Below are 26,706 nucleotides of genomic sequence, written 5' to 3'. Positions count from 1 at the left end.
ATGAACGGTGGTCCCTGGGTCGTGAACGGGAATGTTACACGCGGACCGGAAGAGGGCATAGGTAATCTCTCCCGGTAGAGAGATAAGTCGGATATAAATCGTGTATGTGTGTACCATAAGTCTATCGGACGTGTAGTGAATCCCATAAATTAGTAGGGTGGATATTTGTGTATAATTATTCTGGACGGCCCTGCGATAAGTATCTTTGTCGCCGGTTAGCGGAGCATGCATATGGATTTCGGAAAGAGACATTTATCTCGCCGGGGAGACCATGGTTTGTAAGACGCCTAACACTATCGGAGGGAATTTCGGGGGCTACCAATTAAATTTGGGTGAATACATGAAATGTGAACGTAATGCGAGCAAGGATGTGAGAATGATGACGCATGAATCTTAGAGTAAGGCCGATAGGAATTTGGTAGAATTCGGTTATGGCAGTCGAACAAATGATTCTCGAGGGCAACTAAACTAGCAACGCTAATACGAACTAAGCGGGCAATTTTTGTAATGGGGAGGCCAGTGATATAGGAATGGGTGACTGGACGAATGATCACATTCAATTAATCAATGTAATTACCACCCATATGTTTGGCAGTGGTCATCGGGACTTCGAATGCCCTGTCCTTCACCTGCCCAACTGTGCTGCAAACCCAGCTGATCGGATCCCTCTATCCCTAATCCGAGCAGTGAAGAAGCATCTCGTGCATCATGGTCTATACAATGAACAGAATCATCAAGCCTCCAATTTAAAAAGCATCTTCCATCAGATGTATTTGTACGCAAGGTGGATACTTACATCTCTATCCGGTGGATCTCATCTATCTCAGGATCTCATCACTATCTGGATCTCTCACTAGATCTATCTCGGGATCTCTTCAACGACTCTCAAGCTCCCCTGTTCTACCAGCTCTACTATCGAGTTCCTTCCAGCAGCGAATCTCTTTTCTGCTACACCGCCGAACAGCAGTGGACCGCGCTGTTTGATGAACCTCAAGATGCAGCTTTTTTATTTCTGTACTTTTCCTTCCCTTCATTCCCTTGCTACAAATGGCGCCCAAAACGTGGGGATTTGATAATTCTCAAATTGTGAAGCTGGTAGACTGGCACAAGCCGCCGAACCCGAAGTTGATGAATTGAAAGTCAACCGTATGGAGAAGAGGAAGAAGTCGAAGAATAGAGCAGGTGTTCGAAATACTGGCAGCAGTGGAAATGAGCGTGCTGCAGGGGTCGATATGAAGAAAGAGGATGAGCTAAAGAAAGCTGTGTGAAGATGATGAAGCTTATGATGGTGGCTGATGACAGGAAAGTTGAAGAATTGAGCAGGTGTTCGAAATACTGACAGCAGTGGAAATGAACGTGCTGCAGGGGTCGACATGAAGGAACTGATGAGAGGAAGCGGTCTTACGAATACTGAAAAGGACATAGAAGAAGCTGTTGAAGATAAGATAAGGAAATGAAGCTGTCTCATGAACAAAGGATCAGACTAATACAGAAGACAGGCCGAAAATGAAACTTGACAATTGTTTGCATCAGCATATCAATTCTTCTACGTTCTGCTGTACAACAAGTCCAAGTCACGGTCAGCTGCTGTATTGCAAAGGAGAGCTCGAACTTTCTAGAGTATTGAGGATAAAAGGACAGCAATATCAAAAGCAGAAGAGGAAGAACAGGCGGAATGCTCGTGTTGTACTGAATCAAAATCAAACACGGTCGTCTTCACAACACAGCCAAGGCGATTATCATGTTGGTGAACGAGGAGAGGGTGCCAGGATGCTGCAAGACCAACTGCCAAACGATCCATTCAGATGGGCTGCTGCAGAGATCACCCACCTGGGCTGCTGCGACGGCTGTCACCTGGTCCGCCGAAAGGTCGCTACCTGAGCTGCCACGGAGGTCACCTGTGCTGCCACGAAGGATGCATTGCCCTCGCGGGCTGCCTCGGAGGTCACTCACCTGAGCGGCCGCGGAAGTCGCCTACCTGAGCTGCCACGGAGGAAGCATTGGTCCCGCGTGCTGCCTCGGGGGGTCACTCACCTGATCGGCCGTGGAAGTCGCCTACCTGAGCTGCCACGGAGGAAGCATTGGTCCCGCGTGCTGCCTCGGGGGGTCACTCAACTGAGCTGCCGCGGAAGTCGCCTACCTGAGCTGCCACGGGGGATGCATTGCCATCGCGTGCTGCCTCGGGGGTCACTCACCTGAGCTGCCGCGGAAGTCGCCTACCTGAGCTACCACGGAGGCTGTCACCGGGTCTGCCACGAGGGTCACCTACCTGGGCTGCCACGGAAGTCGCCTACCTGAGCTACAACGGAGGCTGTCACGGGTCTGCCACGATGGTCACCCAACCGGGCTGCCACGGGGATGCATTGCCCTCGCGTGCTGCCTCGGGGGTCACCCACCTGAGCTGCCATGGAGGTCGCTCACCTGAGCTGCCACGGAGCCTGCCACCCGGGCGGCCACGGAGGTCGCGGCAGGGCCGGCCATGGAGGTCGCCTACCCGGACTGCCACGGAGGTGTCATCCACCTGGGCTGCCACGTAGGCTGCCCACACGGGCCGCCGTGCAAGCTGCCCACCCGGGCTGCCATGGAGCCCGCCGTCCGGGCTGCTGTGGAATCTTCCCACCCTGGCTGCCGTGGAGGCCGCCCCACCCAGGCTGCCATGGCAGGCTGCCACCCGGGCTGCCGTGAAGGCTGCCCACCCGGGCTGCCACGGAGGCCGCCACCCGAACTGCTGTGGAGGCCGCCCACCTGGGCTGCCATAGAAGTCTTCACCCTCCTGAGAAGCCGCTTACGGGACGGCCAACGACATCGGACTAACCAAAGTGGTTGGTGCCCGTGACCCGGATCTGGTGAACGACAAACTGAGGTGGGGACGAGGAACAACAGGTGCGTGTGTGTACTGTACTAGGTATACGATGTCATTTTGTAGGCGTTGCGGAACTTAACATGATTGTGTAGATTTAAATGAGTAAGGGGTGTGACTTTTTTGTATGAGTTGCGAGGACGCAACTAGGGTTGTTTGGACTGAAGATGTAGCACGCTACATCTTTAACATTTAACGTAGAATCTTTTCGGCACGGCTTGGTCCGGCAGTTCCCCCCCCCCCTCGCAGTCCGGTCACAGGCCTAGCCCTCCATTCACACACCCGTCGCTGCTACCGGGTGACGCACAGCTGAGCGGAGCGCTGCTGCTGCGCTCTCCTCCCCTCTCATTATTCACTACCCCCCCCCCCCCCCCGTCACCAGGCCCGCCATCCCCATTCAGCACTTTTCCCCAACTCCCTCAACGAGCACTGTCCGTGAGAATAGCCCGCAGTAGACACATCTGCGAGAAGACGATGCCGGTCACATCAGTACGAACCGCCGAGGCACAGCTGAGTCAACAAGCTACGTCAGAACTGCGGCCGGCGGCGGCGGCGAGCGAGCACGTTAAGGTACTCTGTCACTTGTCACGTACTCTGTCAGGTACCACAACAGCTGCGCCGCGCTGAGTCCCACGGAGGGAATGGCAAAACCAGAAAGATCCTACGGCAAGCAAAAACGCTGTAGTTCCAGAGGTCTTCGCAATGGGCAGCCGTTAAACTCTCATTACGACGCTCGCCTATGGAGACAGCTACCGCAGGATGAGCGATCCGAGCCTCCTCAAATAACGCTGGATCAGTAAGATATGTCAGCAGATCATGGAGCAGTGTCAAGGATGGATGCCGGCTGGAGCACACAGCCTCCTTTGTCGGGCACAGCAACCCAGGGTGAGTGAACCTGGCAAAATAGCCGGGTGACCGACCTCACAATGGCCTCATGAGGTAGTTCCAGAGATCTCCGCAGAGGAAGAAGGCGCTGACTTACGGCCACGCCCCGGTACGGTGGGCGGAGCAAGAGTGACGTCACAGGGGCGTTGGCGGCAGACGAAACGGAAGGAAACAAAAGTTTGAATAAAATGAAATTGAAGAATCAAAATTAAAACTCGAAAATCACAAACCTTTCGTGGATTGTTTTATGTCAGCGATTACTAAAATGATAAAGCACTCAACACGAAGACGATTCGACGGCCAAAAATTGCAGGCACAGAGGAGCAAGGTGACTAAACAGGACAGAGGGCGCCATCTTACGGCCCCACCCACCAGAAGAAGGCAGAGGAAGATGACGTCGCAAGGGCGTGGCAGTCACCCCTCCCCCCCCCCAACTATAAAAGGGTGCGCCACCCAACCAGAGGGAGAATCACAGTCGAGCAGCCGAGAGTCACAGTCTGCAGCCGGAGCCGGAGACGCCATCTGGAGGCCGCCGTCAGTCCGGGGTCACCCGCGAGAAGCCTCTTCAGTTCGAGTGATCAGAACCGAGGACAGTAGCCGACGCTTGTGACCACACTGAGAAGCGGAAGCGCAGAGAAACTCCAGAATGTGAGTGTTGTTGAAAAGTCTGCTCAATCCCAATCCTTGACCCCCCCCCCCCCTCTGCCCGGTTGCCGTGCCGTGACGACTGCCAAACATTTTCGGTTGCCATAAAATGCACTCTCAATTGGAATTGGAAAACTTAAATTACTTTGAGCTTATTGGTCCAGACACCCTAGTAGCATATTAGGATCTGAATTTCGAAGTCATGTCAGAGTCGCCAGCAAACCGTTATTGTCAGTTGGAGTTCACGATTAGGCCCAGAGCGAGAGGCTAAAATTTGAATAAGCAGCTCATGGTCACGAACGTTGAGATTGATGACTGGATGTGTGACAGCGTTGAAATGTCTTTGTCTTCGGTCAAGCTGGTTCGTTCGATTTATTATGGGCGATGGCCAGGTGCGTTTTGAGGTTGGAACGTTTGTGAAATTAAGGGTTTAGATTCGTGCTGTACTCACTAAAAGTTGCATTGCGAAATCATTGGTAATATTGCTGTAGGAATTAATTGCGAAGTCGAAATCAATTATAGAACAGGTAAATACGGTTGAAAGGGAATGTAATGTTTTAAGGTGGCGACTGATTCATGCGATCGATCTATGAATATGGCTATGAGTTATGGTTTCCGACAGATACGAATGCTTGAGCTTACGGCGGAATTTCTTCTGTTACTTAGGTGCAGAGTTGCGAGCAGTGGTTTGAGGTTGACGGTTTGACACTTAGCGACTTTAGATGGTCACTTTGCGTCATTGAAATTGCGAAATGTCGAGTAACAGGTAGATGTAGAATTGTTTGTGGTTAGAACTAATATGCGACTAATATAGGTGCCGATCGTTGTGCTTTTGTAGAATAAATACTAGAAAGGACCACCTTTGTTGGGGAACGATTAAATGGGACAGGAATTTAATTTAAAAAAAAACTTACGTTGAATGGAGCTGATGAGATGTCGAACAGGGAGATATTGCAGCGATATTTTACCAGATTCACACTCACTGACACATCCGGTGAATCCACCCGGCCAGAAGAGACAACACGCACGAGCATTGCACCGCGAGTGATGACGCGCCCATCGCGGCGTGGCCTTGACTGACTGTCGACGCGACGCCAGCCGGCGGCCAGTATCGTCGCTCTCGACGCGGGCGTTGAGCCGCCAGAGGGCGTAAAAAGCAGCCACAACAGGGGCAGTGGGTTAGCCGTAATTGGGGCGCGGGCGGTAGGTGAAGGTCATTGTATATAGGAGCATGGTTAGTTGTGGAAAGTTGCAACGGGGTAAGAACGTAAACAGTTAATGCATAATTTTAAATATGACATGCTATTTGATATTTAGGACTGCACTTCGTTTGATGCGCATTGTTTACTGCTAATAGGATGATTTAAAATAGATTCCCTATGAAAGGCTAGGGACCCTATGACAATATTCTGGCACTCTATAAAGATAATTTGTTTAGGTAACTAGTAGCCCATCAGAAGCTATCGAACGAGTTTCAAGGAGTCATTTCCGTTTGAGCATTCAGCAATTCACTATGATACGGTGGATCACAACCAGACGACAGATCGGTGCGTACTAATTGGTTCTAGATTATCTGATGAAATCAAGAGCGGTTCAAGGTCTGCTAGGATTGTTTACGAGAACTGATGATTAGGTTCACGCGTGCAGCAGCAATTAGGACTTGAGATTACGATTAGATGCGTTTCTGTTATTCGCGTTCTTGAGAGTTAGCGCCAATAATTACTCCACCAATATTGGCACAGGGCATTGTGAGGCACAGACGGCTTGTTTGCCCGTCTCCTATGGCGTAGCGTTTACCAGCATGACCGTATGAGACACAGATGCACTTCTCTAAACCCACGTCCAGACCGGAATAATAATAGGGACACGCCGTCACGTACGCAGGGCATATGCACGTTTTCCGCCAGTGGTACCGGCCACTGTTAATTTTCCCGCTTAGGTAACACTGGGTGAGAAGGCAGTGAGAGGTTTCTACGGCAGGGGGAAGGGGAAGATTGGCACAGTGTGCAGTGGAGAGTAAGTTATGCCAAAGGCAAGAAGCCGAGGGTCAGGGGTGAGTCACCCAAAAGTGCGGATAAGGCGCGCCGTAGTGTCCCGAATAAGTCCTCATACTTATTTTGTAAAGGTACCTTAATCGGTACTGGACAGCCTCAGGGGAGGGAAGAATGTACTCCAGGACACGTAAGGCCTTGAAGAGTAAATCCCATGGTTTAAGGAGAGTTCCTGAGGAGAGTTCCAGGATATGAACGGTGGTCCCTGGGTCGTGAACGGGAATGTTACACGCGGACCGGAAGAGGGCATAGGTAATCTCTCCCGGTAGAGAGATAAGTCGGATATAAATCGTGCAGTGTGTACCATAAGTCTATCGGACGTGTAGTGAATCCCATAAATTAGTAGGGTGGATATTTGTGTATAATTATTCTGGACGGCCCTGCGATAAGTATCTTTGTCGCCGGTTAGCGGAGCATGCATATGGATTTCGGAAAGAGACATTTATCTCGCCGGGGAGACCATGGTTTGTAAGACGCCTAACACTATCGGAGGGAATTTCGGGGGCTACCAATTAAATTTGGGTGAATACATGAAATGTGAACGTAATGCGAGCAAGGATGTGAGAATGATGACGCATGAATCTTAGAGTAAGGCCGATAGGAATTTGGTAGAATTCGGTTATGGCAGTCGAACAAATGATTCTCGAGGGCAACTAAACTAGCAACGCTAATACGAACTAAGCGGGCAATTTTTGTAATGGGGAGGCCATGGTGATATAGGAATGGGTGACTGGACGAATGATCACATTCAATTAATCAATGTAATTACCACCCATATGTTTGGCAGTGGTCATCGGGACTTCGAATGCCCTGTCCTTCACCTGCCCAACTGTGCTGCAAACCCAGCTGATCGGATCCCTCTATCCCTAATCCGAGCAGTGAAGAAGCATCTCGTGCATCATGGTCTATACAATGAACAGAATCATCAAGCCTCCAATTTAAAAAGCATCTTCCATCAGATGTATTTGTACGCAAGGTGGATACTTACATCTCTATCCGGTGGATCTCATCTATCTCAGGATCTCATCACTATCTGGATCTCTCACTAGATCTATCTCGGGATCTCTTCAACGACTCTCAAGCTCCCCTGTTCTACCAGCTCTACTATCGAGTTCCTTCCAGCAGCGAATCTCTTTTCTGCTACACCGCCGAACAGCAGTGGACCGCGCTGTTTGATGAACCTCAAGATGCAGCTTTTTTATTTCTGTACTTTTCCTTCCCTTCATTCCCTTGCTACAAATGGGGAATAGATGACTGGAAGGGGGTGACCAGCGAACATGGGAGCAGAGGACAGGCGATCAAGAGAAGCAGGGAATCAGAAGCATCTTCTTCGATTATGTTGTCTGTTGCCCTTTTTCATCTTCATTTTGGTATCAATGATCGGCACTCGGAGACGTTTTATAGAATTGTAATTGTTTGTACAGCCCTCTGCAAACTGCGTGGTAGGTATTCTTTTTTCGACAAAAACGACCAAAACGCGAATACTATACGCTATTGGTCATTCTGAAATCGTGACAGCAAGACGCGCGAGACTCTGTACCTTAAATTGGCATAATCACCGTATTTATTTTCCATCTAGTTCGGCAGCAAAACCCAAAAGTTTATATTTGCCCCAAAACAAACTTTTGCATTTTGTTGCCACACAAGGCGTTTACCTTGTTTAGTGATAGGCCTAATCGGAGGAGTGGAGCATGGCGCATCTACCTATTTGCAATGAGTTCCGACCGACTGATAGCATAGCCTTTGAGTTATTATTTGTTTTGTCGAATAAAGAATACCTACCACGCAGTCTGCTGAGGGCTGTACTTTTCTAGCGGACAAAAAAAGACTAAAGACTCAATTGGTTTTATAATTTTAACAGGAAGTGAAAAATTGACGAAAAAAGCAAAGAGAGCCCAAATACTGGTACAGATAGGTAAACACTAGGGTTACCCGCGTGCTCCGCAACGCGAAGAAGGGTTACTTTTGACCCGTGGGTATTGGGTTGGTCTGTGTCGATTTGGTTGGTATCCATTTCGTTCGATTGCCAAGCATTTTGTAATAAAACAAAAAAGATACATCGCATCGAGGTGCCCGTGTCGTATTATCATGCGTTCTACTTTAGAATGATTCGAAAACTGGCGTGAAGTCTTTTGAGGGCCATCGATGAATTTCGCTAAAAATGACAATGTAATGGTTTGGAACATTTACATTTCTAAGAATACTGTTGCTCATCATGCAAAAATGAAGAGTGAATATTGGACAGAATTAAATGCTCTATCCAATGGTACCATATTCAATTGCCAAAGGTATCAGGTTATGCAGCAAAACCCGTGTAATTAATAAAGTGGCACATCATTGACAAACACCATTTTCTCCCGTGATTTGCAGCACATTGATTTGGATCAATCAGCTTTTCATAATTTTTATATGAGAGGCGGTACCTTTCTCTTGCAAATAGGCGTTGATTCAACTCGCTCCATTTAACGGTCACCTAAAAATAAAATTAATTCCAAAATCCCTCAAAAACCGCAATTTTTCAAATAAAAGTGCCCTCTCCGGTGCACGTGGCGCGTGCTATCCTCTGCATTGCACACCATTCAATAGCCCGTTCAATTCTGTACACGATGCTGTTTTCCCCGTGCCGGTCGGATCCCTGGTCACCAAGATATTGCACGGGAACTGGACCCGTGTCGCCCAAAATTAGCCATTTTCGCCCAATTTCGCACGCCGATTTATACATGTAAAGTCTATGACGCGAATTTGCACTTTTTGAGCACGCACCACGCGCTCCCTATCGACCCGATCGAGCTGAGACCCCTCAAAGGCACGTCGCGCATCCTTGATCTATGAGTTGTGCAAATTTCACCGGGCTAGGTGCAACGGTCTGGCCTGCAGTCCACGCAAAGCACCACCAAGTCGGGACCTCGGTAACGGACAGACGCACCCTCCTCAAATAGTAATATAGACAAGCGGCTGCGCCACTTGCTTCGCGGCGTAGCCATAAAATGCGGGAGCAGTCAATTTGCTTTCGAATGGTGTTTGATTTAAATTGATCTGTCGTCTGGAAGCAGAGATATGGACGGAAACGTGTAGAGGAAAATTTTGAACATAAGAACTATTCTGAAGGCTAAGTTGGATGAAATTTGGGTCATACGGGGTCAAGTCAGGTCAAGTTGGCCATCCCCGGTCACACTGGGTCAGGCCAGGTCACCTTCGGTCAGGCCAGGTCGTATAGGTCACCACGTCACATTGGATCGGCCTGTACCACACTTCTACTACTTCTACCCATATAACTACTCCTACCACTACCCCTACCACTACTCCTACCACTACCCCTACCACTACCCCTACCACTACCCCTACCACTACCCCTACTACTACCCCTACTACTACCCTTACTACTACCCCTGCTACTACCCCTACCACTACCACTACCCCTACCACTACCTCTACCACTACCACTACCCCTACCACTACCACTACCCCTACCCCTATTACTACCCCTACCCCTACCACTACCCCTACCACTACCACTACCACTACCCCTACTACTACCCCTACTACTACCCCTACCACTACCCCTACTACTACCCCTAACACTACCCCTACCACTACCCCTAATACTACGACTACCCCTACCGCTACTCCTACCAATACTACTACCACTACACTATCACCACTACCACTGGGTCATGTGAGGTCACAGATTATCATATAAACTGATGAACTAAAAAAGTGTTCCTAACCCTGCTCCTTATCGTGGCATTCCATTGTTCTTAATCGTATTCGGTCGAAAATGGCGCCTTGTGACAAATGTGACGCATTGCGACAAAAGCGGTGCATTTATACTTGTCGTTTTGTCATGCATCCTTCCACCGAATTGCACCTTTATCGGACCATATTTGACAAAGTTGTGCGATTTGCGGCAAAAATGGCACCTCGTGACAAATGTGGCGCACTACGGCAAACGCGGTGCATTTGTGTAAGCGCATTGAAAACTGTCTTTATTTACCGAAGATCAACACCTTCATTCGCCTCTGTTTATCAAAATAAATAAGCTGCCAATCTGCAAATGAGAGGCACCCGCCGCCGATCGTCATGCATTTTAGTTGTAAAGTTCATCAAACCCGGCTGCCGATGCCTTGAAGACCGAGCAAAATTTGGAGAAAATGCACCTTTTTCCAGCGCGTGCCACGTGCGAACCATCCACCCCCCGGGACTCGAGCCTCGACACTGCACGTGCGCGTGACGTCATCAACACCCTGCGAAAATTTCAGCCCCATCCAACGCACCGTTTGACCTGTGCACGGCGTCAAAGCACCCCTCTGCACGGTGCAAACAGACAGACAGACAGACAGAGTTTCATTCTACAAATAGTATAGTAGACAAGCGGCTGCGCCACTTGCTTCGCGGCGTAGCCAGAAAATGCGGCAGCAGCCAATTTGCTTTCGAATGGTATTTGATTTAAATTGATCTGTCGTCTGGAAGCAGAAATATGGACGGGAACGTGCGGAGGAAAATTTTGAACATAATAACTATTCTGAGGGCTTAGTTGGATGAAATTTGGGTCATACGGGGTCAAGTCAGGTCAAGTTGGTCATCCTTGGTCACACTGGGTCAGGCCAGGTCACCTTCGGTCAGGCCAGGTCGTATAGGTTACCACGTCACATTGGATCGGCCTGGGCCATACTTCTACTACTTCTACCCATACAACTACTCCTACCACTTCCACTACCACTACCACTACCACTACCACTACCCCTACCCCTACCACTACCACTACCCCTACTACCACCCCTACTACTACCCCTACCACTACTAATACCCCTGCCGCTACCCCTACCACTACCCTTACCACTACCCCTACCACTATCCCTACCACTACTCCTACCACTACCCCTAACACTACCCCTACCACTACCCCTACTACTACCCCTACCCCTACCACTACTACTACCCCTACCACTACTACTACCCTTACTACTACCCCTACCACTACTAATACCCCTACCACTACTAATGCCCCCACCACTACCCCTACCACTACCACTACCACTACACCTACACCTACCACTACCACTGGGTCATGTGAGGTCACAGACTATCAGATTAACTTATTAACTAAAAAAGAGTTCCTAACCCTTCTCCTACTCGAGTCATTCCATTATTCTTAATCGTATTTGGTTGAAATGGCGCCTTGTGACAAATGTGGCGCATTGCGACAAAAGTGGTGCATTTATTCCTATCGTTTTGCCATGCATCCTTCCACCGAATTGCACGTTTATCGGACCATATTTGACAATGTTGTGCGATTTGCGGCAAAAATAGCGCATGTGGACAAATGTGGCGCACTGCGGCAAACGCGGTGCATTCGGTTAAGTGCATTGAAAACTGTCTTTATTTACCGAAAATCAACACCTTCATTCGCCTCTGTTTATCAAAATAAATAACTTGGCGAATCTGCAAATGAGAGGCACCCGCCGCCGATCGTCATGCATTTTATTGTCAAAGGCGAATGAACCCGGCTGCCGATGCCTTGAATCAAGCTTGAGAGCCGAGCAAAATTTGGAGAAAATGCACCTTTTTCCAGGGCGTGCCACGTGCGAACCATCCACCCCCCGGGACTCGAACCTCGACACTGCACGTGCGCGTGACGTCATCAACACGCTGCGAAAATTTCAGCCCCCTCGACCGCACCGTTTGGCCTGCGCACGACGCCAAAGCACCCCTCTGCACGGTGCAAACAGAAACACAGACAGACAGAGTTTCATTTCACAAATAGTATAGTAGACAAGCGGCTGCGCCACTTGCTTCGCGGCGTAGCCAGAAAATGCGGCAGCAGCCAATTTGCTTTCGAATGGTGTTTGCTTTTAATTGATCTGTCGTCTGGAAGCAGAGTATGAACAGAAACGTGTAGATGAAAATTTTGAACATAATAACTTTTCTGATGGCTTAGTTGGATGAATTTGGGTCATACGGGGTCAAGTCAGGTCAAGTTGGTCACCCCTGGTCACACTGGGTCAGGCCAGATCACCTTCGGTGAGGCCAGGTCGTATAGGTCACCACGTCACATTGGATCGGCCTGTGCCACACTTCTACTACTTCTACCTATACCACTACTCCTACCACTACCCCCACCACTACCCCTACCACTACCCCTACCCCTACCACTACCCCTACTACTACTCCTACCACTACCCCTACCCCTACCACTACCCCTACCACTACCCCCACTTCTACCCCTACCACTACTACTATCCCTACCCCTACCACTACCCCTACCCCCTATCACTACCCTACTACTACCCCTACTACTACCCCTACCACTACCGCTACTCCTACCACTACTACTACCACTACCACTACCACTACCACTACACCTACCACTACCACTGGGTCATGTGAGGTCACAGACAATCAGATTAACTGATAAACTAAAAAGAGTTCCCAACCCTGCTCCTACTCGTGTAATTCCATTATTCTTAATCGTATTCGGTCGAAAATGGCGCCTTGTGACAAATGTGGCGCATTGCGACAAAAGTGGTGCATTTGTACTTGTCGTTTTGTCATGCATCCTTCCACCGAATTGCACGTTTATCGGACCATATTTGACAAAGTTGTGCGATTTGCGGCAAAAATGGCACCTCGTGACAAATGTGGCGCATTGCGTCAAACGCGGTGCATTTGGCGTATTGAAAACTGTCTTTATTTACAGGAAATCAACATCTTCATTCGCCTCTGTTTAGCAAAATAAATAAGCTGTCAATCTGCAAATGAGAGGCACCCGCCGCCGATCGTCATGCATTTTATTGTCAAAGGTGATTGAACCCGGCTGCCGATGCCTTGAAGCAAGCTTCAGAGCCGAGCAAAATTTGGAAAAAAGCACCTTTTTTTCCAGCGTGTGCCACGTGCGAACCATCCACCCCCCGGGACTCGAACCTCGACACTGCACGTGCCCGTGACGTCATCAACACTGTGCGAAAATTTCAGCCCCATCGACCGCACCGTTTGACCTGCGCACGGCGTCAAAGCACCCCTCTGCACGGTGCAAACAGACACACAGACAGACAGAGTTTCATTTAACAAATAGTATAGTAGATTTGTTGCGGGCTTACCGCATACCTCAATGCAGTTATTACGGAGCGAGCGAAGCGAGCGGAGTCTTACGTAGAATAACGGAAATTTCTGAGTATGAGCGGCCGGCCGGCCGGCCGGCCGGCCGGCCGGCCGGCCGTGCGGACGCTTTTGCGAGGCTTATATCTCAGGAACCACTTGACCGATTTACATGCGGTAATTTTTGTAGGGTAGCTTCATTCCTTCTACCAAGTATTGGACTATTCCCGATGCATGTGGGTGACCCCTTATGCACGTGCCACGTGCAAAACGAAGAGGTGTCAGTTTTGTAATTGTTGCAATATCTCGGTAACTACTTGGCCGATTGCGCTGAAAGTTGGTATGTAGGTAGGCACCCACTAGGCACTGCATATCCATGTGCCAGAGTTGGGGTGCTGCTGCACGTGCGCACGTGCAGGGGTCGTTTCCAGATCTCGAGAACGGCTGGACCGATGGCGCTCAAATTTGGTACACAGTTAGGGACCAGTTAGTAGGGTGCCGTGTACAAGTCAGTTGGGACCCATTTTGCACGTGCGCACGTGCAGGGTGCCGCTCCCAGATCTCGAGAACGGCTGGGCCGATTGTGCTCAAATTTGGCACATCGCTAGAAACCGGTCAGTAGGGTGCCGTGCACAAGTCAGTTGGAGGTACCCCCTCGAAATTTCGCACGTGCAAGACTCACCCCCTCGCTCGCTCCGTTAGTCGCCCCAAAAGGCGCTATACTGGTTGGTAAATAAATGAATTTTTGCAGGTAGATGCACATCCAAGTTAAATTATCGAAGAGACCTGACAGTACCTAAAATATGAATCAAATCGTACGTTTCATTCATGGGAGCTTTGCGACTGAATTATGATACTTCAATGAAAATGATAGGGCAATGTATATTTGATATGGGGACGAGACGATGTGCACAAATTAGCATCATTTGGTTTGTTTATCGAAACATATGTGATGAATGACTTACGAAGCAATACAAACAATGATATATCGCTGAGAATACTTGATACATCGACTGCTAGCCGTTTTGATGCCCTCATAATGTGAGAAGTGAAGCCCAGAAACATTTTGAATTTGATACTGTCCCCAGTTGAATTTGAATGTCAACACTCGGCTATTTTTTTTTTTCAGCGAGACATGTCCTAACATAGAGTCTCCAATTACACTCGAAGAATGGATGATCATTTGAGAATAGGTATAAAACACCGTGGATATATCATTCGCCCCACATCCTACGGTTAATCATATTTTATCGGGTGGTTTGAGCATCATATATTTTGCCAGAGTACTGCCACTAGAATAAACACACATTCCTCTCGGGAATAGCTAGCCGCTCTGAACTCCATCAAAAGATCACCATTTCCGCGAAGCAGCCACTCTGCATATCACAGGCGCTCAGACCGCACAAATATGGCCACGCGCGGTGGGCAGTTGATCCTTATGGGGTCTGGTGGACGGTGGACGGTGGTCAGGCCAGGAGGTGACTCAGCGCACACTCAGCATCTGACTTTGGACTGAGGCATCGACGTGGGATACTGAATCTACCTACCTAGGGCTGTTCGGGACTTCTAAATGATCCCCTGAAGGCTTCCCAATGCCTATTGCCTATATGTCGACCACACAGAGAAGTGTGTCGGTACTTGGTATCGGAAAGATAACCGAGACTCGGATAATTTACGACGGTGCGTTACATATCTCGTTTTTTGTGTCGATAACGGTAAGTCAAGAACAAGAACATATGGTACAGATCTGTCAATACAAACACATGAACACAGGAAGTATTACATCTGAGTGATGCTCACCTGAGGTCGGTTATCCCTGGCCTCCCGGCCGTCTCGGGCTGTGACTGGGGCTCCGGGCCCGGCGGCGGGGGCGGCAGCCGCTAAATTCGCCGCTCCGGAGTCCCTCCCTGCCGTCGCTGATTCGCCTTTGTAGAACATTTCCCGCTTACTCTGCAGCTGTAAACGAGAGAGGACCGGCTTCAGTCGCCCAGTCGATACGCACCACAGCTTCGTCCTGTCGACACACTACCGCGTACCGCTCATCGGCGACCAACACCAGGCCGGATAGCGTGTTTATCTTGAAAACAGTCGCCGGTCGTACGAGTCACCGTTCGACGTAGGCCCGTGACATCACGACGTAAAGATCACAGCCGGTCTCCGGCCCGCGGCCAGTCAGGTACACATTAGTCGCAGTGTATGGCTGGGTGGGGTCGCTCCCGTCACCACGTGGGCTCGAGCACTGGTGCGGTGGGTCGACCCGGTGCAGCGCCGTGCACGGGATATCACCAGTGCACCGCTAGGTGGCAGACCTCTGCAGAGAGCTCGTCCCACCATCTGGTGGTGCAGTTGATAAACCGAGTGTGCAGCTTTGCTGACGGGTGTGTTGAGCCAGCTGCTGGTCCTAGAGGAAGGGGGAGGGGTGTTTAACGGGCCCGTCTGCCCATCAGACAGCTGCCGGAGGGAGCGGGGGGGGGGGGGAGACGGCGGCGTATGTCCGGAATCGGTTCGGTCGTAAATATCGAATAGCAAAACAAACTTGGAGGCATCAGCAAAAAAGTTGAACGGTCAATTGAAACTGGCAGTCGCCTTCGTCTAAGGTTTGCACAACTCTCATTACGGAGCGAGCGAAGCGAGCGGAGTCTTACGTAGAATAACGGAAATTTCTGAGTATGAGCGGCCGGCCGGCCGGCCGGCCGGCCGGCCGGCCGGCCGTGCGGACGCTTTTGCGAGGCTTATATCTCAGGAACCACTTGACCGATTTACATGCGGTAATTTTTGTAGGGTAGCTTCATTCCTTCTACCAAGTATTGGACTATTCCCGATGCATGTGGGTGACCCCTTATGCACGTGCCACGTGCAAAACGAAGAGGTGTCAGTTTTGTAATTGTTGCAATATCTCGGTAACTACTTGGCCGATTGCGCTGAAAGTTGGTATGTAGGTAGGCACCCACTAGGCACTGCATATCCATGTGCCAGAGTTGGGGTGCTGCTGCACGTGCGCACGTGCAGGGGTCGTTTCCAGATCTCGAGAACGGCTGGACCGATGGCGCTCAAATTTGGTACACAGTTAGGGACCAGTTAGTAGGGTGCCGTGTACAAGTCAGTTGGGACCCATTTTGCACGTGCGCACGTGCAGGGTGCCGCTCCCAGATCTCGAGAACGGCTGGGCCGATTGTGCTCAAATTTGGCACATCGCTAGAAACCGGTCAGTAGGGTGCCGTGCACAAGTCAGTTGGAGGTACCCCCTCGAAATTTCGCACGTGCAAGACTCACCCCCTCGCTCGCTCCGTTAGTCGCCCCAAAAGGCGCTATACTGGTTAATAATGATGACTAATTATGGTGTTATTTTATCGTACATTTACAGCGTCATTGCAGCGGTTGCTTGATATGCTCTGGGATAAATAGGCAGACCCCAACACTAATTGAAGTATGGCCGTCCAGCTTCGAATAAAGCAATAAATTAGGATGTGTAAAACCACTCCATATCTACTTGAACAAGAAAGATCCTTATCATATTTCGTATCTAGAACACGTATTCTGCACGTATCTAGAACAAGACTACCAACTGATGACAACAGAAACAAGAAATGCTTGATTTTATTAAAAATCCACTTCGATTCTACGGAAAATAAAAAGACGAGCACCTCGTTTATATGACTTATCATCATCAACAATATCACAAAAAACCTATGGTTTTTGCCGGGGCCGAATGCTTTCAATGGACTGAAATGTCATCTTGGTCACTCCATCACAATAAATGTCACCGCAATCACCACTGGTGCTATTAAAATGCATTCTCTCGCGGACAATAGCTTCCTCAGAATGTGATGGTTGGCTATGAGGCCATTTTAAAACGCCCCTGCCTTATAATCACATCACTGCACAGAAGTCAGAAACACTCAATGCTAGCAGTACCTACTATCTCTTCGCAATTCACGCGACCAAACAACACCACATTGCTAAACAGCTCAGTGCCCAATTGATGACCGAGTGAAGTTGCAATCCCTACGTCCTGACGTGGTGCATTTTACCTTTGTTGCTATAAGATATCCCCACTGTATATGGTTTCGGGATATGGAACGACAATTCAGCACACTCCGCTAGAGCTTGGCCAGTAGCCATGTTTTGCAGAATGCACTGAAGCAGTGCGTCTGATGAGTATTGTGGGTACTTCTCCTCAGTTGAAAGTTGTCGCCGAGATGAAGCACCTCGTAAACTCGGCATACATAAAACGGTCGAGAGCCGCAAGGATCTGGCATCACTGCTGTAGGTCCACTCGTCAAAGCAGTTGTGTTTATTTGAGGGTGCAGTAAAACTGTGGCTTTTGTTGAGGCATCACATAGCGCACTGGCACAAAACTACCTGAGATACATAAATCGAGATTGTAGCTTGCTGTAATAATTAATCCACTCCTCAAGCTATAGCCTGCCACCACTAACATACGCCCTGTGCCGCCCTCCTTCCGTCTCGTGCCGCATGTTTGACATCCCGTTGGGACACAACATCATCACCCGGCACACCGACACGCTGTGGGGCCACTGGTGCGTCTGGCGTCCCGACTATTCGCGGATGGAGGCGGCTGTTTACGCTAGCAATCCAACAGGGCGAGCAGAACACGTCTACGGAGGCCGGACGGACTCGGCGGGTTCGTGCCGAGGTCAGATGTCCGCGGGGGGTCAGAGGTCAAGGTCAGAGAATAATTAAGGTCACGGGGCGGGGTGAGATGATTGAGAGGTCACTGGTGAAAGTCAGATGTTAATAGCTTAGAAAATTCACAAGGTGGGACAACATACTCGTATTTTAAAGTTGAGATAAGATGTCTTTGGGAAGTTACGGATCAATAAAAATTGTCTCAGGAAGGTCAAGGGGAGGGGTCGTGTCTGAGACAGGTCAAAATTCAGGGCCAGATGTCGTGTGTATCACTGAAACTGCGGTGGGGTGACCATGACGAGACCTCTAAATTGATTGCTGTTTACACGGAAGCTGTAGTAATGGCCAGTTGAGCATGAAGTCTAAGCGACATCAGCCGCCAGTGCGCTGTATTCTAGCAAACTTGTGTGTGCTACAGCACAGGAGTATATGAATGCAGCAAGTGGTATAGGACTATAACATAAAATTGAAAGTCATACGTACCATTTCCAATGGCCTTTCCAAACCCATTACTCTCTCACAACGTCTAAAGCCACGGGTTTGTCCCACGCGTACCCACCGTTTTGACAAGCCACCACAGCTCCCTGGAGTCTCCAATCTCCACACACACACACACACGCACACAAGGACCACACCGCACCCTGCGCCTCCGTTCTAAACAATGGAACTACGCAGGGACCGACAGCGTCCGGCCGCGTCCCGGCCACGTCTCGTCCGAGTTTCGGCCTTCTGATCTGATATGCACCGTGCACGCACTCACTGTGCACCGTCTGGTGTTAGTCTGCACTGTGTGTGCAGGGGGACGCAGAGCGGAGGAGTCGGCGACAGCCGCGCCTTGTATGGCGTGTGACAGGAAGGTGCACTCACCAGTGCCGAGATCTGATAGGAGAGGGGAGGGTCTGATACGGGACAGAGGAAGTTCCGGTACAGGAAAGGGGATGGTGCATCAGAGGAAGAGTAGGCGGGGTTGAATGGCTTGAGCATGCTTGAGAAATCGCATTGTGGTAGGTTCGATATTTTATCAATTTGTTAGCTCTTTGTTTGCTTTAGATTTTGGAAAAGGTTTCTATAGCTCCTTTGTGCCGTCAACGATAAATTGAAGTTTATGTGTTTAAAGGTTGAACTGTCGACATCAAGTTGGCAAGAGATAATCTCGCACGATGTACCATCCCCCAATATTGACCTGCAGTTTGTTCAGCTGTCTTGCGGTACAGCTTACCTTCAGGCGCTCACTACTAGTGCCATCTATCGGTAAAATACAGAACCATGCTAGTGCTGCACCCTGTCACCGAATTCGCTCGGAAATAGCGGTAGGCAATAAAAGGGCATCCAGCGACTGAAAGAAATGATTTGTTACTGACTTCAGCTCCGGGAAAAATGAAAACTGACAGGAGAATCCCATGTAAATAGTTTATGTAACCGAAGGTTTGTGTTCAATGCCCAAATAGGTTAAAACACTGCTCGTTAGAATTGTGTTTTTTGTGTTGTTTGTGTAAATTTGTGTTGAATTGTGGATTGTGTTGCCATACAAGGCGTGGCTGTCGCACACTCCTCCGATCTGCGTCTATTCGAAGCAAAAGCCTGGCTGCCTGAGATCCCGGAAAATTTTGCATAGATGATAGAAGCGATAGGGAGCTATCGCGCAATAAGCACTCTCATGATTTCAAACTGAAGTGCAACGGTTAATTCTTCTGGGATTAAAGTTCAATGCACTCAAGCCTGTTGAAGCGACGCCAACGTACATAGCCATGCACAATACACAATCAATCATATTGAGAGTGGTTCACGTTATTAGTATGATTAACCATAGATAAACGTTTGCAATAAAGCATGTCCAAGTTTTTTCACTAAGGATGGATTCGGAAAGTTCTGCAAAAAAGAGTTTCGATTCTGGTCAGTTTTCAGTAAAGCTCGTATTTGCAGCTGACTGATAGAAGGCTGATTAATACCTACATACCTACTTCTGTTCACTGCCGCAACAAATAGTCGGATCGGGAATCACATGTGGGTTCACTTGCAAGTTTTAAACTTAATGTAGTACGATTGTGCTCAGTTAACTTGACTCAATAAAACAGCGTGTTTTTCTTTGTGGCAGCTACCCCCACCAGCCGTGACATGAATTAAACGTCACATTAGCAATGTCATGTCACGAACCCCGCTCGCAACAACGGGCAACAGTCAATATCTTAGCCTGTCCCCCACGCCACCCAAAACAGCCCCTCCCTATTGTGTCGTGGCGCGAACAGCCTCCTTCGCAAGGCGGGGAGTAAATTCAGCGAGCTTCTCCTCTCACAAAAAAACTTACGCACCTGGCTACTTCTCGGCCTCGGCACCGGAGTCGATGCCCTGGTCGACATGTCCAGAGCGGCCAGCGCGATGTGTCGCCGGTGGTACTCCTCCCGGACATTGGCAGGCAGGCTGCTGAGCCGGGCGCAGCGTCTGCACGGCTCGGACATGTTGTCGCCGACGGGTGGGGTGAGGTCAGCGCGGTCAGCGCGCTATCAGCGGCGTGCAGCGAGGGTGGCCGACCCTGTCCACGCCACAACTCAGGCAGAGGGGAGGGGCGCAAAGGGTGGGTTAGAGGATGAGTGGGGTTGTGCGCGTCGTTTACACACAGCAGTAGAGGATATAGTGATACTTTAGACAGGGCACAAGAGTAAGGATCCGAAAGGACAGGAAATAACTCAAGGAGGGAGTTCACTCGAAAGGAGGAAAGGCGATAGGATGGGTCTGAGTCCAAGAAAAGAACGTGGACAAGTGGCTGGCGTCTTGTCACGCCACTATGTTTCTCAGCGCCTGATGTCAACCATCAGTGTCTTCAACAGATAGTCAATCCTTAGTTTCCGCTTCAGATAGAGCAACGTCTGCAGTATCGCCGACTTCTCAGTTTCAGGCTCAGCCCGAAGTTCTGCCTCGCTACACCGATAGCTCCCACGGCCACGTCGTTCGCTGGCACTGAGCTGTCACACCACACCCGTCACTGTCACTGTCACGCTGTCACACGGCTGCTGTCACTGCCACCACACGCGTTCTACTGCCCTCTCTCTCTCTGCCTGTCAACCGGCGCCGCCCCACACACCAACCACCCCGCGGGCACTGCACTCTGCAGTGTCCACTTGAGTCCAACCGGAGCGGTGTGGCGTCTGTCTAGTCTCGCTACTCAGTGGGGCCAATCAGCTAGCTCATGGGTCGCGCTGATAGGCCCGGGGCTAGCAGCGCCGGTAGCGTGGCAAATCTAGCTCAGGATGTGTACCGATGGCTGAGTATTGCCTGATAGGAACGGCAGGTGACTGTGCCCTTTGGAATGGCGGTGCACTGTGGGACTGAGGCTGACATTGGTTTGATTGATTGATTGATTGATTCATATTTTATTTATAGAAGCATTTTCACAGTCATACATTTACACGGATTGGTGCAGAAGCGACAAGCGCTTATCTCTAAGCACCTCTCCCAGTTCCCTACAAGGTAGGAGGCACGACCACCGCCCCCGACCGCCCAGCCAGCAGACCAGAAGCAGAGCCGCCCGTCGCCAGTCCGCCTTTTTTTATGCTTAGAGAAATTACTTCCAAAAGCGTGCTTTTTATATGAACCTACCAGTGCCAATGATATAATTTTGAATGGCCCTGACCAGCTCCCCGCCGCCGCCGCCGCCAATACCTTGACCCTCTAGGAGAATTTCGAGTTGTCTTCTAAAAGAAAAAGCGTCAAAGTCGTGGAATACAGTGGAGACAGAGTTAAAAAGAAGCGTCCGTTCGTCAGCGTAAAGAGGGCAGTGCAGCATAAAGTGACGTGAGTCCTCCCAAGGATGACCGCACTGACAGGCCGCATCTTGGGTGTCCTTAGATAAAACTGTGAAGAGGTGTGCTTTTAGGGTGGACATGTGCAAACGAAGTCTAGTGTGGAGAGTGTTGCCTAGCTTGGATCCTGAGGAGAAGAAAGGGTTGGGCTGGGGACAGAAGTGCTGTCTTACTTCATTGGAAAACTTAGAGCGTGATCGGATCTGACGGATATGTTCGGGGAGGGAATTCCAGGATCTGGTAGTTTCAGGGATGAAGGATCGCTGGAAACAGGATAGGCGGTTTTTCGGGAGCGTGAGCAGTGATGAGGTGCGGAGGTTGCGTTGAGTCGAGTCCTGGCGCGTCGGCGTGATTAGGTCTGTTACATAGGCAGGAGTTGATGGCGGTGGATGGCGGAGTTGATGGAAAAATGTCAGTCTGTGAGTCAGTCGTCTTGTCGTCAGTGTTTCCCACCCCAGGTCCTTATGCAACTTGTCAGTTGGAGATCTGTAAAGGGCACCAGTCACTAGTCTCGCCGCTCTGTTCTGTAGTTTTTGGAGTCTGAAGATGTCTGAAGTCGTCAGGTGTCCGTCGTACACTATGTCGCAGTAGTCGAAAAGTGGTCGAATGTAAGTAAAATAAATGTCATTCAATACTTGTCTTGGCAAGTATTTAGCGACAGGATAGATAGGGCTAAGTGCTCTATTTACTTTAGTTACAACTTTGTTCACATGTTCGTGGAAGCGTAAGTCAGTCGAGAACGTCAGTCCTAGATGTGTGTGGCTAGATGAAGTTGGGATCCGTTCACCTCCAAAAGTCAGCTGTAGTGTCTGTGTGTCTTGTCTTGTGGTGAATGTCTGCTGCTGTGTCTTCTGTGGGCTAAAATGAATTCCCCATTTATCGCCGAACTGTTTGATGACATCGAGGTCGCGCTGGAGAGACTGCTGGTGTTCGAGTGAATTTCGCGGGTGAGAGGAATAAAGAGAGGTGTCGTCAGCAAAGAATAAAATTTGGTTTTCAGTTAAGTTAGATAGATCATTAAGGTAAATAAGGGCTAAAAGGGGTCCGAGGACCGACCCCTGGGGGCAGCCAGCCTTAATCTTCTGCCAGTCAGAGAATGTGTTTCCTATTCGCACTCTTTGTGTTCGATCAGTAAGATAAGATTTTAACCACTCCAAAATGGCTCCAGAAATGCCACACTGCGCTCTGCACTTATATAAAAGACCCTCATGCCAGATTCTGTCAAAATATTTTGAAATGTCAAGGTACACGGCAGTAAAATCTTCGTTGTTGTCCAGTGATAAAAATAATTTGTGTGAGAGATAAATCAACTGCATTTGGGTACTATGGCCTGGCCGGTAGCCACTTTGCTTATCGGAAAGGATGTCATTTTCCGATAGATGTTTGTATATCTCCTTAAAAACTAGTTTTTCAAGAATTTTGGAAGTGCATGATAAAAGACTAATTGGGCGATAGTTGGTGGGTTCTGAGTTTGAACCTTTATTTTTGAAAATGGCAGAAACGTTGGCCTGTTTCCAGATTGTAGGGAAGTACCCTGAGCTGAGGGATTTATTAAAAAGTTTCGTCAGAGGTTCATAAATAAGTACAGCACAGAGCTTTAAAAGTTTACTTGGAATTTTATCAGGCCCTGTAGATTTGTTTGCATCCAAGGAATTTAAAGCTCTTAAAACATCTGGAGCTGACACCTGAATATGATTGAGGATTGGGATACCAGTGAGGTTGGGTGAGATCTGTGGGGTAGTTAGGTTTGATGTGTCAAGATGAGTTTGTTGTGCAAAATAAAAATTAAGTGTGTTTGCCTTTTCCAAATCATTTGTTGTTAGTGTTCCCTCTGTTCCCATAAGGGGTGGAATGGTTAGTTGTTTGCTGGTCCCAGTCATATTTTTCAAAATTTGGTGATATTTATGGGGGTCTTTTTTGTTAAGAAGAGGTTTGTGGACTTCCTTCTGCATGTGTTCAGATTTTAGTCGTCTGTTTAAGGCTGTTGTGTGATTTCTCTGAATACGCCACTTCAACCAGTCATTGTCTGATTGAGTGGCCTGTGCTGTCCTAAAAAGCCTATCCCTCTTGCGTGTCTCTCTTTTCAACCCTGATGTTATCCACGGCTTATCCTGGCTTTTGACTTTTACTTTTTTGCATAGTATGGAAGCTCTGGCAGCTGAAAGGAGGACATCTGTAAAATTTGCTGTTGCTTGGTCTACATCTCCATCAAGAACACTATTCCAGTCTGTTTCTAAAAGCATTGAGCAGAGTTTGTCAGAGTCAAGTCGGCTGTAGTCCCAAAACTCCCTGTCAAAGTTGTAGTCAGTAGGCTGGGTAAAATTCAGGGAAATGAATATAGGGAAATGGTCTATGCTTGAAAAGGGAGGCAGAGTGCCACTACTGGTTATGAGGGTGGGATCAGAAACAATGGCCAAGTCCCTTAAGTTTGCCACTCCAGTTCCTTGGTCTACACGTGTTGGCTCTGTAATCAGCTGAGTCAACTGGAGAGACATCAATTCCTCTTCAAAACGTTTTTCAAATCCTGTTACGGGACTGTGATTTGAGTACATTGGTAAAAGGTAAGTGTTTCCAAGATTAAAATCTCCCATGATTATAATCTGGGAGTGTGGGAGAGATTTTGCCTGAGCAAACCCCTCATTGAATGCGTCCAAGAAATCTAAAAACTGGTCAGCTAAGATATGAGGTGGCACATATGCACAACACACAAGTATGGTGTGATTTTTGATGCTGAGTTTACACCAGATTAGTTCAAAATCACCAACCTCAAGATCGGATAGTCTTTTAGTAGGAATGCTGTCCTTAACGTAAATAGCCACTCCACCTCCGCGCCTGTTACGGTGTTTAACAAAAGGTGAGTGAAAATGGTCAAGGGCATAAAGGGAAGGGTGAACATTGGCATCTAACTTAGTTTCGGTGGCACATAGCACATCAATGTTATGAGTCAATGTATGTTGAGAGAGCTCGTCTAGTCGGCAGTCAGAAGTGATAGAATTAACATTAACATGGGAGAAGTTGAGGAGTGAGGGAGGACATGTCAGCGGCGACAGCAGGGAGCCGGGGCAGGGACCAGAATTTTCATCACCTGCTATTCTGATATTCCCCATGGAAGAATTTACTGTACCTAGCCTAGGTGACTGGCGACTGACAGACACAGCCACAAGCAAGCGGGCCGGGCGGTGCAGTGAGGGCGGTCAGTACCTACAATCTACATGCAGTTCACCAATTCGTCATACTCTGCCACAGAAGCTTCCCCTTAATCAAACCTGTAGGTTGACTCAGTTCAAGCGAGCACTACCCCTCACGGGCAGAAGTTATTGGTTAGAACCTAGCCTATGATCAAAAAGCAGCATGAAGCGGACCCAGTCTACAAAGGACCTGGCCTACACGCGAGAAGCAGCATGAAGTGCGTCAGCATGAAAACCAACACAAACCTTGATCAAGTGGACCAGCTTCAGAAAACTTAACTTATGCATTGCTTATTTGCTGATCATCAATACATCGTGTGATGCTTATAAGAACAAGAACGATCACTGAATACCTACCTACCTAATTGCATCCCTGCAGCCCATACAGACACCAGCATTTCACCGTAAATGCTGCAGGCGCATGAAAACCTTGTTACTCAGGTTACTTACATAGCTTCCACGTTCTGTGCACAAAAACTATAGTATGCAGACAATAAGGAACTCATTACCACGCTTCTAAAAATAGACACTTTCATTTTCACAACACTTTCACCTTCGCAGCATCATCTTCGCCGCTGCGCCACGTTTGTCTGTTAAACCGCGCAGCCAAATGCTGCCAGATCGCAAAGGAAAACTTTCTTCTTCTTAAAGGAACCTCCCAAACACCGCAGCACTGATTGTGATTGACAGGTCACGACTCAGGGAACACGAGCACGACTCAAAATCAATCGCTCACGACTGTTCACGACGCTCCACTCACGACCTCGGGAAGAGTCCTTAGTCTGCGCGAGTGGGCCGGATACCTCCGGCAGCTGAGGTACCTACTTTGTCACCGGTTACTTACTTCTGGCTGCCGTCGTCGACTCCAGCCGCCTTGAGGAGGTCGTCCATGCTGGTTATCCTGATGGTTGGGCTGCCTTCTCGGACCCGCACCTTCATGATGCAGCTGTCAGTCCAGACGGCCCACAGCTTCTTCTTTCGGCGCAGCTCTCGGGCCGCGAACATGATCTCCTGATTGCGTCGCGTCAGGTTCTCTTGGAGATATACATTCCTCATGTTCTCGGGCAGTGATGAACCCCGAGGGGGTTTCGCGTCGCGCATCACTTTGCGAGCACTCCATACCTGCTCGCGTCGCTGGTACGTGGCGTATTTCACCAGCAGTGGCCTTGGTTTCTGTCCCTGCCCGACCCGTCCGACTCTGTGAGCCCTGTCCAGATCGGTCCTGTCCAGTTTGACGCCGACTGTTTTGGCAAGGTCGATGGCGAGCTGGACTGGATTTTCGGCGCTCTCCTCCGGGATTCCCGTGTAACTCAAGCAGTTTCGCCGGGAATACTGTTCGAGCTCGTTGAGCCGCTTGTCCTGATCCACTATCTGGGCTTCCTGAGTTTTCACGAGACTTTTCAGCTCCGCGATTTCGCGCTCCTTCTCCTCCACACCGAAGAGCTTTCGAACTTCCTTGCGAATGTCCTCGTCTTGGAGAAAAGCCAGGAATTTGGCCTTCATCTCCGCCGTGGCCGCGTCCATGTCCACTGCAA

The 26,706-nt window shown here is 49.2% G+C and overlaps 1 protein-coding gene across 8 annotated transcripts in view; it reads right to left on the bottom strand.

The window, feature by feature from the left end:
* Nucleotides 1–26,706, bottom strand: part of LOC122369122 (septin-7-like) — a 65,397-nt gene that overhangs the window by 19,488 nt on the left and 19,203 nt on the right. For 4 of the 8 annotated variants that reach the window (XM_043343569.1, XM_043343566.1, XM_043343568.1 and 1 more), the window contains exon 2: nucleotides 15,337–15,492. In XM_043343569.1, the coding sequence (XP_043199504.1) occupies nucleotides 15,337–15,492 (156 nt within the window). Of the gene's footprint in view, nucleotides 1–15,336; nucleotides 15,493–18,745; nucleotides 18,827–20,495; nucleotides 21,352–25,621; nucleotides 25,677–26,706 lie in introns of those variants that run through there. The other 4 variants (XM_043343573.1, XM_043343570.1, XM_043343571.1 and 1 more) reach the window with 4 other exon arrangements.

Source organism: Amphibalanus amphitrite, unplaced genomic scaffold (assembly GCF_019059575.1).
Source record: "Amphibalanus amphitrite isolate SeventyFive unplaced genomic scaffold, NRLGWU_Aamphi_draft 001007F_arrow, whole genome shotgun sequence".
NCBI lineage: Eukaryota > Metazoa > Arthropoda > Thecostraca > Balanomorpha > Balanidae > Amphibalanus > Amphibalanus amphitrite.
The sequence above is the reverse complement of the archived record's forward strand: the minus strand, read 5'-3'. Positions and strand labels throughout refer to the sequence as shown.